Consider the following 13,347-nt stretch of genomic DNA (forward strand, 5'->3'; position numbering starts at 1 on the left):
GAATTCTCATCTATTGAATCAGTGAAGCATAAAACCGCGTGACGTAATCTATTGCTTCCCTGTTACTGTGCGTGCATTACGAGTCATCAATCACTTATCAGTCGTATGTTCAACGCCGCAACATGTCTTTATGCTGTTGCTGTTACAATGTTTTATTTTGATTTATTCGTTCAATGAAGCTTCAATAAAATCAGAATATAAAGGTACAATTAATTAATTGTCGAGGTGTACAATTAATTCTAAGATTAAGAAAAGCGAAACAACGACCTGAGACTCATTCACTTCGAGGACATTAAACTATTCAACAGAGAAACATTGTAATTGAAGTGGTCGCCCTAACAGGCTAAGGAACAATAAACAATTATTTCATTACATATTATATACCGTAAATTTCTATCCATCGAATGTACGAACGATTGTGTGACACTGAGAAATGTCAACACATCGGCAGAAAAATTGTTAAACAGATGAACTTTTGGTCCCAGAGTATACTTGGACGCAAATAAGTTTTCATCTTGCAACAGCATACAGAGGTGACGTTGGTGCTTTTCCACCAAAAACTTTTGGTTGTTTTTTAATGAGGCTTCGCTTGTTAAAACTTGAAAAAAGAGTGCTCGCCTCAAACCGCATGCCCCATGTTCTTCCAGAGGAACGAAGGTTTTCTATAAATGCCTACGTTGGCACATGAGTCAGATAATGTTGTTTTGAGATGATGTTAATACTTGGAAACGCTAATTTAAAGAGATGGAAATAAGAAGAAAACAATAAAAGCAAATGAGATTCGGAGACTAAAGAATGTTGGTAATTTTCAGCAAAGCCTAAAAACACTGGTAAGTATCACAAAAACAATCAACAAACTCACGAAGCACAAAGGGCAGCATTCTTGCCAGTTTTAGCATTTTGGACGCGGACTGACACAGTTTCTTCTCTTTTTTGATATGGTGAGACATTATCTGAGACGTTTTTTTTGCTGTCTCGAAATAACAGTTCGGAAAACTTGAAATCTCTTTAAATTAGGGTTGAAAGCGTTAGCTTATTTTTTTCGTAGATAGAGTAGTTAAGCATAGGAAGCATAGTATAGCATAGTTAAGCATAGGAACAATAGCATGCGGCAAACATCCTTCCAGGACAATGTGCATTAAATGTTGAGGAGAAAAGTTAATTGGGTTAAAATACGATACATCGAATAAGGCTGCCCGTCTATTTACTTCACACTGCCTTGAACTTTCTGTCAACTCCTTGCAGTGCTCTTCGTGCGTTGCGATATCTCTCAAGATAAAGTCTTCTTCCGATGTTTTTGTTTATTTCCTCCGTAGTTGTCAAGCAATGACGACACTTCCTGAAGACGAAACCCACACTTTCTTTTATCCCCATTATTTGATGGGCTGCTGACCTGTCAGCTAGATTACCTGCCAACGATTTTTTGATATCTAGAGATTCGTTATTTGAAGTAACGACCTCAAAACCTTTGCTACAGAAATCTTGCATCTCATCGTAAAACTTTTGCGAAACCACATCAATACCATACTTGTTAATATCTGAAGTTTTTACAATGGCTGGAAGATTAATCCCGAAATATTTTGACCGATGACTTGGTGATAGATTACAAAAAGATTTGTAAAAAATCCAAGCTTGTGATCAATAGTTTTGCTTCCTAGCGGATTGCAAAGCTGCACATCGTCATAGTAGAGTAAAACTTGCAGGGCACCAGGGTAACTTGAACATAAAGGGTGCTGTTGAAATACTAAGCCAGATTCAAAATTGCTATAGCATCGATTCATACAAACTTCTTCGTGGTACTTTTTATATGTTAAAAAAAGATATGTATTTCAACCAAAGAAGTGATTGCGATTCTTACAGAAACATATTAATGTGGAGCGTTAACTATTCGCCTCTTTTCACCCATTCCAATCACTTTCATTGAATAACCAAAAGTTACTTCCTGTGGCAAGCTTAAAGCCAAAGTTTCTAAAGAAAGTTTTTTCTTGTAAATGTGCAGTTTTGATTTTTTCATACTGAACGACAATCGGATGTATTTGCTTCATAATGCGATGGACGGTAGTTTGCTTATCACAAGAAGTTCCTTCACTTTCGTCAGTTGATAGTTCAGTATAGTAAGAACATCGTAAATCGTTCGGCTGATGTTGCTTAAAGAAGTTTTTTGAAACTCAACCAAGTTATCAATTACAGCGTGTAAATAGAAATGGTTCCACCTGTTTAAATGGTCAAAGCAACGTTTGCGGTATTGAAACGGCAACAACAATGAGGACAAATATTCGGTGTTCATGGTTTTATTTGTTTAGTTTTCTAATTAGGAATAACCTATATTTATATTATTCTCGTATTATATCATAATTTGTCAATGTCAAACGCGCGCTTTTCTCGCTACCTGTCATGCTTAATTCGGCATTCCGCTATCAAGTGAATGTAGTTTCATTTCAGGGGATTATTCAGTTTTATTCTGTGAAGTCATTTTTGTTCAGTGAGAAACAATTTAACGACAAAACGCAATATAATTTATTTGTAAACGCAGCGATTTACACCTTCATACTTTTTCAGTAACAAAGTATTTCTTACCTGTGTGATATGTTGCTTTTTTATGCTCAAACAAAAACACGCCGCATCTTTTTCGCAAATTCCAAGCGCGTTTGTCGAATCAACGTTTTGATCACAACTTTATCATCCACTGCATTGATCATCTTCTATTGAAACGTTCCCTCTTTGTTCTCCGGCTTCTGAAACTTGCTCATCACTGTTTAAATTATCTCTCTGTAGCCTGTCCAAATGCGTTTTTGTGCAGTGTCTTTTCAGGCTTCAATAATGCTGGTAGCTTTTTCTGCAACTTTCAATTTGACAAGCCTAAAGAAAACTAGAGTCTCGAACATGTTCCTGTAATTGGCTGTGTTAAAGTCGAATGAAATTGCGTGTATATTTCTATGGTTTCTATTTTCTGATAGTTGGTACGGTTTATACAAACAAAGGGCTCCGTGATTTACCACCCAAATCCTTCAACGTTTTGGAGAATTGTACATAAACTATTGCGGCTAACGATTACATGCAGGCAAACTAACTGGTCAATGAAAAGGGAATTTAGGGCAGTGACTGGAGAGTATTTAGCCGAAAAGAAAAAGCCTCAAAAGAAGTTGGAGATTATCCAACAATTCAACCAATGAATAACAAAATTGTGGATGACGTCTTACATAAGTCGCTAATAATATACTTTCTTTTCAAACACCACGCTGTACGAGATGGACCCTTGGTTACGAAACTTCGCTTTCAAGAATGCTTTGCATCAAACTGTCATTAAAGGAATTGAAGCTTCGTTGGCAATTCTGTTTTAATTACAAGTAGATACATTTAGCAGTATACGCACTATATCAACATAGTAGATACATAGTATATCGTAGTATATGTTATATTGCGAGAAATGCAAAAAAAGACAACGAAATTCTCAGCATTGCTTAATAGCTATAAAATTATTTCTAAACTTCCATAAAATTAAAGAAGTATTTACTTTTTGACAAAATAGCACCGTACTCTTAAGACAATTTTAACCCACTGTTTCCTACACTGCGTAACACGGGTCTAGATTGTCGCTGCAAGGGAACGTTAACAGGTTTAATACGTTTAATAGGTTGGCGATATGGCGCGCACCGGCTTTCTTATATCCTGTTGGTGAATCAGTCGCCCACCACTTACCGGCAAACTGTGGTCGTACGAACTGGAATATAAGTATTTTAGCTTCAGTGAATCCTGGATCTATTCTTGTCAGTACCATAATTATGTTTCACCATTTTTAATATAGTGAACGACATAATACAATATTGTGACGACAAAGTGAGTGAACGATATAATACACTACTAACTTCGAACAACATTTAACCTTAAAAATGTTTGACTTGTCAGTTAATAGAGTTCATCATATATAGGCTATACATGATGAACTATACAGTATAGCATATACCACGTGTAAGACCTAATGCCAGCTAAGTGCCAGTGCTAAGTGATACTTGGAACCAGGCTTAAATTTTCTTAAGAGGTTCACAACAAAAGTGTGTAGTTTTAATCTAATAAGTGCGTACCACTCAGTACACATGCCTACATTAGTTTAGATATTTTCTGCAAAAGATGTTCTTCAAGGGGCCCGATGAGAAGCCAAAAAATGAATTTTTAAGCTCTTATTAATGCCGAAATTTGCTGAACAGCGCCGTCACCCGAAGATGGCATAAGCACAGCATAAGTCGTTTGATGCACTGATGCCCACAAGGTGTATAAAGTTTGTGTATAAAATTGCTGGAAGAGCTTTGATTGGAATAATCACTCGACAAAATTAAAGCAACTTAAAAAATTGAATTAAAAAAACAAAATACGTTCTTATAAAAACACACATATATATATACGTATATACAAAGACCTGCGGAAGGGATACGTGAAATATACATTGCAATCCTGCCAATAAATCTTGATTTTCAAAACTTGGATTGTAATTTTGTATAAGTAAGTCATATTTATTTTATAAACCACGATTTCTGAGCGTCTAGTTGTGAGCTTGTTCTTGCAAACGAGAACTTGTCAAGTCTATAACTATGAAAGAGGTCGTTTGCGTCGTAATTGTTCCGGTTTAGGCTTTTCATTTAAAACGAAACTTCTTCGGACCAAATATATAATAGAATATAATAACATATAATATTTCACAATAGTGAATGTAAGTCTCCGCAGACTTTGACTTGCAAAGGATTGTACAAAACCATTCGCATCATGAATGGATGTGAAGGATTATTATTACACGGAGTAGGCTATAAATTTACTTTCAACGCTGCGGTTGAACGTACCGTCGGTTTGATCGCAGCATTCTTGGTCAACTTGCAAAAGGCGAGCGATGTCTATTTCTTGCTTTTTCGACGTATTGGTAAACCCGGTTTAATTTGCATAGACTGTCTTCTAATTGCACAGTTGCACGCAAGCCATTGAGTTTACACGTGTACTCCACGAAATAGATATGGTTCCGATAAAGCGGTGGTGGCGAAGGTGCGAGCGTGGTCTCTCGGAAACGTTCAGTTCTTCTACTATTCAGCATCAGCTGAAGGAGCAGCACAGTCAGCCCTGGGTTGAGCGAGTGATCAACTAGTTCGATGACTGCAAACGTCACAAAGATCGCTCATTCAGATTTGGAGAGTCTCAACATCCGGATGACGACAAAGCCCTCTCACTGAAAGATAAACTGAGAGCCAGCTGGTTCTACTGCGCACGTGCAAGATCTCTATGAGCTTTCATGAGTTTTGAAAGCGAGCGCTACATCAGTTTATTGGTTAATTTAAAAATTGTTTCGACAAAACTAATGGTGAGGAAGTTGTAGGTAAATATGCGGGTAATGGAAAAGTGTCTTGACGTAATTTGATGTAAATACCTCATCAACATTAAAATGTATTTAATTTTGTTTAAGCTCTGCCAACTGGTCGACGAGTATCGGCAATGAATTTTGAGTAATTGTGCTGTCGATGACGACAACGTCGGACAATAAATGAACATTGCAAAACATGGCTGATGGAGATGGAGATTGTTGCAGCCCAAATAGTCTGTCAAAGTACAACGAACTTTTACCTCAGCGGTCCGACCTTATCGTGCGCCTCGATGTTTGGAGCTTCATGCGTCGCTTTGCTGCGGGGTACACTAAAGAATATCATCTACTTTAGAGAGCTGTTGAGCTCTATCTTTGAATGGGATTCCGGCGACCTCGAATTTCTTCGCCAGACGAAGAACAATGAGCTCAGGCAGAAGACTGGGGTGAGAATGCTATCGCAAGCGGCCGTCAACAAAGACGAGATGGCCCGGAATTGTCTTCGCAAAACCAGAGGCATCTCTGTCACGACTTCAAAGGTGGACGCCTTGGTCGATCCTTCAGCTTCCCGATGGATGTTATTGGAGTTCTGATACTGAAAGAGGAAATCTTTGACATCTTACAAAAGCAAACGTATCAATTATTACGCATCCAGGGCCCGCCGAGTTTCGCTTTTCACCTTAACTGGCCATCATGAAAAGGTCGGGGTATAACTGCCAGTTTTTCGCTTCGCAAGAGAGTCAACTTCCCTGGAGAGTTTTAATTTCCACCTCAATAGGTTTATACCAAGTGCGTGTGCTCGCTAATGTTGCACAAAATTATCAATAATTACGCAACGTACGTAACCACGTAACGGAGAACCTGTTACAAACGTTTGCTACAAATTACGTTATTTCGCAATCTTCTTTTTTGGTACATTTTATGCACACAAACCATCGTTAAATAGCTTTTTATCTGTTTGCATTCTCTGTGTAAATGCGATTGAAATGCGACATCTGCACTCGGCTCTTTGCCCACTTTGCCGTTTTTTCAAGCCGGGCAATAATAGAAAACAATGTTGGTGATGTGTCGTCATAACCGTCCTATCATAACAATTGATACAACCATAAACCGAGTATGAAAGTATGGCAGTGACACTGCTAAGCTGTTAAAGTGATATCAGACTGCACAAAACCCACGACAAATATTGCTTTCGCGTCTCATGCAAAAGTAGATCACGCACGACACGATCACACGGTCACACACGACATCACAAGGTTCTGACGTGCTGCTGTGCATTGTGTTGCGTATTAAGTTGTATCCTTTTCACCGTTTTGTTGTTGAATTAGTCTCAAAGGTATAATTTTTAGTCACTACATAAAATGATGTTCTTACAGCAGTCCTTAAACCTAGCGTTGCTTGTGCAAAAAAAGAGCGAAAAGCGAATAATTCCTAAAAGGGAGCGCGGGCGTGGTTCCGTTCCGTTCCGACATCGGGCATTTTCCCCCCTCTTCAACGCAATTCAAAATACGTCACTGCTTGCTAACCTGGTTGTCATAAAAACGGGGTGTAAAAAAGACGCAGTTTCTTTCCGAATCTCAGGAACGCATAACAGCGACTGTTTTCGTAAATTTCCAGCCGAACAACTCGTAGCGAAAGTTGCAGCAGGAAGCTAATCCCCTGATATAACTCTGTGTGTTTGATGTCTTGCCCCAATTACACGCCGTGCTGTTATTATTATTATTACTACTGTTATTTGTCTGCATCAAGTTGATAAATATTTTGGTAGCTTATATTTCTGTTAATCATTGGTTACAAGGTAGAGGCAGCATTCGAGACGGATGCTTTAGCCTACAAGCCATAGTACCAGCTTCATTAGATTTGAGCAGATATAAGCAATTTAGAGCTGAACTCTACAAAGCAATTAGCGATGATAAAATCCTATCTATAACGTTTGTGCATAAATGTGATGCTAAAAATATGACACAAAACCAATTTCTGTCTTACAACAAATTTTATTTCCACAAAACTCACTCTGGATATTTCAAATCACAAAAAGTCAGCCAATCTAAAATATTACAGCAAAATCACCATCCAGCATAATGCAGTAAATATTTATTTGAATAAACATGTCTAACAATTATAATTATGACATCACTATTAGTTTATGTACAAATATAAATCAATTTTATCAATGGATTAATAAATCTGTAGATGGTGCATCTGGTTGAGCGATCGCTCGATGTCGCAGAAGTCCGCGGTTCGAATCCCGGCCACGACGCAATTCTTTTTATAAAAGTGAATCGATGTGTGGAAGGAAATTTTATAAAAATTGAGTAAATAATGAATTTCTGTTTAAAAATGAAACCTACTTACCATTATTACGTCAGCAGTGATTGCGCGAAGTGAGATAGTCGCCAAAATCAACATTTACTTCCAACCGCTATAAATTAAAAATTTTGTTAAAAGTTAAATTTCTATGCAAAGTTCAAGTTGACACAAACATGACAAGATATAAAGAATACCGAGTCATGAAGCTGGTCAAGGGCGAGTTGAATTTTTTGTTTCTCGCTCGAATTTGCGTCTCTTCCATCTCCGAAGCAACCAATCATCCAAAGTTCTTCTTCAATTTTAGCGAAAAATTCTGGTCCTGGAATGTCTTTGATTATGTTGTAACTGATGTACAACTCTTTTACCTGCAGATGAAATGTTTGTAAACTACAACCTGGTGTATTGATGAAGCTAATATATTACTACATACAAGTTAACATTACCATTGATTGGTTAATTATAACTAACCAGCACCATGTGGTCAGATTTAGGCCTAGCCTATTGGTCCAACACAAATTCTTGGTTTTTGAATTAAATAGAAATAATTTTGAGCGGCCAATTAAAACCACTATCGAGTATTAGTTGTAGAAACAAATCCTGATAATAAGTTTGCAAAAATATTTTCAGTTTTAAATAAAATTGAAACTTTTCTGTTGACCCAAAAATTAACCGGCACTTGCCAGGCTAAAACTGATCCAACAAATTTTTGTCATTTTTTCATTAAAAAGAAGGAATTTTAAGCGACCAAGTTTATCGCAGGTTCCACATTCCTTGTAGATTTAAGTAATCGCTAAACCGTCGCAAAATTATTCTGCAATTTTATATAAATTAGCACAAAATATCCGACCTACACTGCCCAGTAATCTCAACAAACTGCCTTGAAAAATATCTTCGTACTAACGATTATGACGTCATAAGCACAAATGTAAACAATTGATTACGACGTCATATGCTGTTCTAAGCAAACGATATAAAGTTGAATACATCGTCAAACCTTTCCAGGCATCTCAGAGATCGCCGAAATTAATCTTTCCACATCATCAGGGGAGAAGCAGTTGCTCAGACCAAGCTCCTCTAACTCTTTTTGTTGTTTGCTTAAAACGTCACAAAAGATCGCGGCTTCCGATGATGACAATTTCAATCGATACAGATCCATCTCTGTTGGAAAGCGCAGTGACGCCATATTGAAGAGTTCCATGTCGCTGGATTCGTGTAATTCGCATAAAAGCGAAATATATCTGCGTGGGTTGTTGCCAACTAAACAAACATAATAGTTAATTATTTACCGGTTGTAGTTCGCCGCGTTATAGAAATAAATTTAAGACGGAAATTTTTCATGTTTAAGCAACAAAGTCAAGTTGAACGTGAAAACTTACTTTTGTTTAAATTATCTGTTTGGGACGAATTAAAAAAAGAAGCAGGCATTTTAAACTGAAGATAAACTTAATGCAACAACCAGAATTGATCTAAATGACATGTGGCCTATTTAGCCGGCAAATATTTTCACCAGAATTTCCGGCAGCCTACTAAGCTAGGCTCTGTACACTAGCACTGGCAATATGTTTGCAATAGACATGTAAATTACAAAACTTACCTTTACTTGGCCTAGTAGGCTGCTGTACTAATCTACCAGTGATTATGTGGAAATATTTCCGGCTAAGTAGGCTACATGTCATTTCAATCAATTTTCACAAAATATTATCACACAAATATTTTCACAGCATCACCAGTCTGCCAGCAGCCTTACTGTACTAGGCCAAGTAATAATAAGTTTTGAAATTCAACATAAATGTGTGTTCTGCTGCACATAATGCATGTCTATGGCAAATAATACATAACATGCACATGCAGTTTATTCAATTATTCGCAGATTTAGGAGAAAGTCAGAAAATAAACTTACCTGACCATTCATTCCAGTGCAGTTTCTCAAAATGTACCAGCTGCGACTTTAGTGTTTCTATCCAAATCCTCTTCTTCTCAGCAACATCTGGAAATAAATTATTATCAAGCTTAATACTGACAGGTGAAAAATATAGTCTAGGCCTAGACGAAATGGCTTGCAATGAAATGTAGGCTAGAATGCAGTGAATTGTACTAATTTTAAATATCCCACATTTTTTTCCTATACTTGCTGTATACCACCAAACTTTCATTTTTCTGACTGAGTTGCTGCCATTTACTGAAGTTGCTTTTTTGGTTTACCAAGCTGTGCGAATGGCTGCTCATAAAACAGACAATTATTTTATCGTTTTGATGCTGATTACTACAGTTTGAAAACACTATTTTCATCCAAATTTGATAAACAGTAGTCTTCGAAATAGGCACAGTATATATAATGCTAAAAACAAAAAAATGGGTTGCAGTAATATTTTCAGACTGCATGTTAAAAGCAGTTGTTAGAGGATCTTTTATTTTATAACAGTTATATATAACAAATACAACGCATTGTTCTAAATAATAAGCAAAATGTGCATGAGAATGTTTTATTGTAAAGTGATATTATTTGCTGATATTATGGCCCCGCTAAAGGTTACTTCAGGTCAAAAACAATGTGAACTCACCCGATTAAAAGAGCAAAAAACACTAAAATTGAAATCAAAATTCAATCAAAATGAAATTTTAAAAAGCAAACTTCTGAAAAGCTTGAATTAATCATTTTAGAAGTTCCAAGCACTGGGACTGACTTAAATTTCTGGAAAAAACTAATTCAGTACAGGGATTCTGTACTGTTCTCTAAAAGTACCGATGGTATCGGTACTGAATAAAGTACCGCAATAAAATAATTTGGTACTATAGTACTGCTCACCTCTGAGAACTGTACTAAGTCTTGCTCAATAACCGATTTTTGATTAGTGTGAAATCATCTCTGAGGTCGTGTAAAAACTATCTTCTAATACCAAACTAGCAAAGAGAAATGAGTGAAATTATTACACTGCATTTTAATGTAGTAGACTTTGCTTATTATAACCATCTTTGGCACAATGATATTTGTGACTTCAGAAATAACACAAGTTTTTTAACAAAACCAAATCCCTTTAGATGTCTTGCACCCTGGAGATCTTGTCCAAAAGTTCCATGCTTTCCAGTCTGGTTTACGGGTACTTTTACCGAAGTAATTTTTACACCAAAGTAACATACCTGAGTAGGTTTACCGAAAACTGAAGTAGTAAATGTTTTAGTTCAAAAATAATAATTTGCAGTAATTTTCATTTGCAATCACATCTGCACAAACCATTTATATACAGTCTATAATTTGAATTTCAAGTAACAATGCTCTGACAAAGAACAAAACTATGTCTGAAACTAATTAGCTTCATAAGACTATGTATTTTCCTGCAGTTGTATTGCTTTTAGTAAGATCTTGATACTTTGTCCTTTCAGAACCTCATATTTTTGATCGATAACTATCAGTACTGGTACTCCTTAAACTACTTGAATCGGCTAAATAGCTGAGTGGTTCGACCACTGGCAATGTAATATATGTGACTCAGGTTCCGTGTTCAACACCCAGTGGCGCCTCAGCATTGTGATGCAAAGACAAGGCATTAACAACACTTTCTCCTATTCAGTGGCCCTGGTGGACAGTTCTAAATTCGAGCAATAATATAAAAAAATCAAACTAAAAAATGTACGTGACAATCGCAACTTACACAAAGGCTACCTCAGAAAGCTGGGCTCAAGCGATGAGGAATCATGGAGTAGTTTTGAACAGCAATACTTGTAGTAGAGCAAATTTTTTAACAGTAATAATACTTTTACTTAAGTAACTGATGTGGTTACTTTGACCACCACTGCCAAACTGCATAATAGTGTTCAAGTTATCTAACCTTAAGTAACAACCTGCATACACATAAAGATGTGTTTTTATCGACATATGGGAGTATTTTTGGAAACCAAATGATTATATTCTATTGTTGTCATCTGTATGTATTACCAAGTGTTATACCAAGTAGGCTATTGTCAAGAACTTATAGCCTATCTGGTTTTACCTGCTGCCAGGTTCTTCACTGATTTCACCATACGCAGGAACGTGGCTTAATCTCCAGAAACTTGTCTTAAATTAACACTAAGTATAGGCTAGAGTCTAGACCATACATAAAAGGCTGTTTTTTTGTCATAGTCATCGGCTTATTTTTCTGTATAATAACATACTGGGAGTTTGCAAAACCTATATCGGTGGTGCTGATGTATGATGTGTAGCCTAACTATTCCGCCGACAGAAAAAGCTCCCTTTCTCAATGTCGTAATAGTGTCAATTTCAGCTTCCCCCGTTAACCTACTTACTTCTGGATTACAACAGAATTTTAACAACTGTTAAACCGTGCAAGCACAATGTCAAAGGTAACTTTAGCAGTTCCCAGACTAGATCGGTTTGTTATCAAAAGAATACAATGAATCTATCACGTGACTTTGTTATTGTTTTGATTATTTTCAAATCAATGACGCAACACATAAAATCAGATGACATCTTCGCAATAATCTATGTATTTTAAGACGATGTTTTTACGATGACGCTTTCAAATTGCTTTTTTCAATTTACCTATTATGGGTATGTAAGTCTATATTTTGTTAAGTATGTTTTTATATAGTACGAGATAAACTCGTTTTTTTTTTTAAAAAAAAACGAGTTACTGCGTAAATTGAATGTAAAAATATTGCATATTTTTGTATTTAGTCTGTGATAAATATATCAATTAATGTAATATAAAATTGTGTACGACATAGAATTCTCGTCTATCTAAGCAGCGAAGCATAACACTGCGTGACGTAATCGATTGTTCCCCTGTGCGTGCATTTTGATTTATTCAGTCCTTTTTTGTTTCTACGTTCAACGCCGCAACATGTCTTTATGCTGTTGCTGTCACAATGTTCTATCTTGATGTATTCGTTCAAAGAAGCTTCAAATATAATCAGATTATACAGTTGTCGAGGTGTACAATTGATTCTAAGATTAAGAGAAGCGAAACAACGACCTGAGACTCATTTATTATCGAGGACTACAATTCAATAGACAAACATTGTAATTGAAGTGGTCGTCCTTACGGGCTAAGGTACGATAAACCACCCTTTCCATTACAAGTCAATAAAAGTCCACTAGTAAGATTGGTGCTTAGAAAACAACTATTTCTTAGCGGCCTACCAGTAGACTGATCGAGCCGTGTCCTTTATCGCAATAGCAGTTTTAACTGGGCACATCATAAATTTTCCTCGTGACGTCACCAATTGCCGCCCACTGTTACCAGTTGTTCGCCAGTTGTTAATAACACCCGACAATGAACAGGAAAAAGTTACAAAGCCAAAAAGTCTTAAAACGTGCTCAAGAGAAATAACATTCATATTTGCTGGTAACAACTAGCACGGCCACTAAACCTTTATACCAGTAGCTATGTATCTCAGCAAACAACAAATAATTTCTCAAAAAAGCACATAAACATGAAATATAATAACCTACGTTAATTATTATCAGTGGAATAGTTTGCTGGCTAGACACTGATCCTGATGAATGCTTGGTGGTAGCCTATGCAGTTTTGAACTGCAATTTTGTAATGCCTAGCAATGGTTTCTAATGTAATGGCGAAAAACTGGAATGATCTGTTGGCAGAGATGCCATTTTATGTTTGAAAATGAAAAATACTATGTTTCGAAATCTCAAGCTCAAACATTGCGTCTGCGTAAATAATGAAGGGGGGGCAATCTTA

At 36.5% G+C, this 13,347-nt stretch overlaps 2 protein-coding genes and 1 long non-coding RNA gene across 4 annotated transcripts in view; all 3 read right to left on the minus strand.

The window, feature by feature from the left end:
* Nucleotides 1–13,347, minus strand: part of LOC143452345 (5-oxoprolinase-like) — a 117,713-nt gene that overhangs the window by 42,342 nt on the left and 62,024 nt on the right. The gene's annotated exons all lie outside the window — the stretch shown is intronic.
* On the minus strand, nt 7,385–8,062 carry LOC143452365 (uncharacterized). Its single transcript, XR_013115018.1, has 3 exons — nt 7,843–8,062; nt 7,694–7,760; nt 7,385–7,603 (listed from the first exon to the last, which is right to left on the minus strand). It is a non-coding gene; the product is annotated as an uncharacterized LOC143452365 (long non-coding RNA).
* LOC143451625 (uncharacterized) lies at nt 8,637–9,801 on the minus strand. Its single transcript, XM_076952327.1, has 3 exons — nt 9,777–9,801; nt 9,549–9,722; nt 8,637–8,905 (listed from the first exon to the last, which is right to left on the minus strand). Exons 1-3 carry the CDS (start codon nt 9,799–9,801, stop codon nt 8,637–8,639), a joined length of 468 nt encoding a protein of 155 aa, XP_076808442.1.

The sequence above is a fragment of the Clavelina lepadiformis genome, chromosome 4 (genome assembly GCF_947623445.1).
Source record: "Clavelina lepadiformis chromosome 4, kaClaLepa1.1, whole genome shotgun sequence".
NCBI classification, from domain to species: domain Eukaryota; kingdom Metazoa; phylum Chordata; class Ascidiacea; order Aplousobranchia; family Clavelinidae; genus Clavelina; species Clavelina lepadiformis.

Bases quoted from the DNA above. Each gene is read 5' to 3' on its own strand.
- LOC143451625 (XM_076952327.1), bottom strand. From the start codon at position 9,801: ATGAAAGTTTGGTGGTATACAGCAA. The intron at 9,723-9,776 runs GTATAGGAAAAA...ACTGCATTCTAG, and splicing joins AGTTTGGTGGTATACAGCAA to CCTACATTTCATTGCAAGCC. The intron at 8,906-9,548 runs GTAAGTTTATTT...ATGTTTGTTTAG, and splicing joins GCACTGGAATGAATGGTCAG to TTGGCAACAACCCACGCAGA.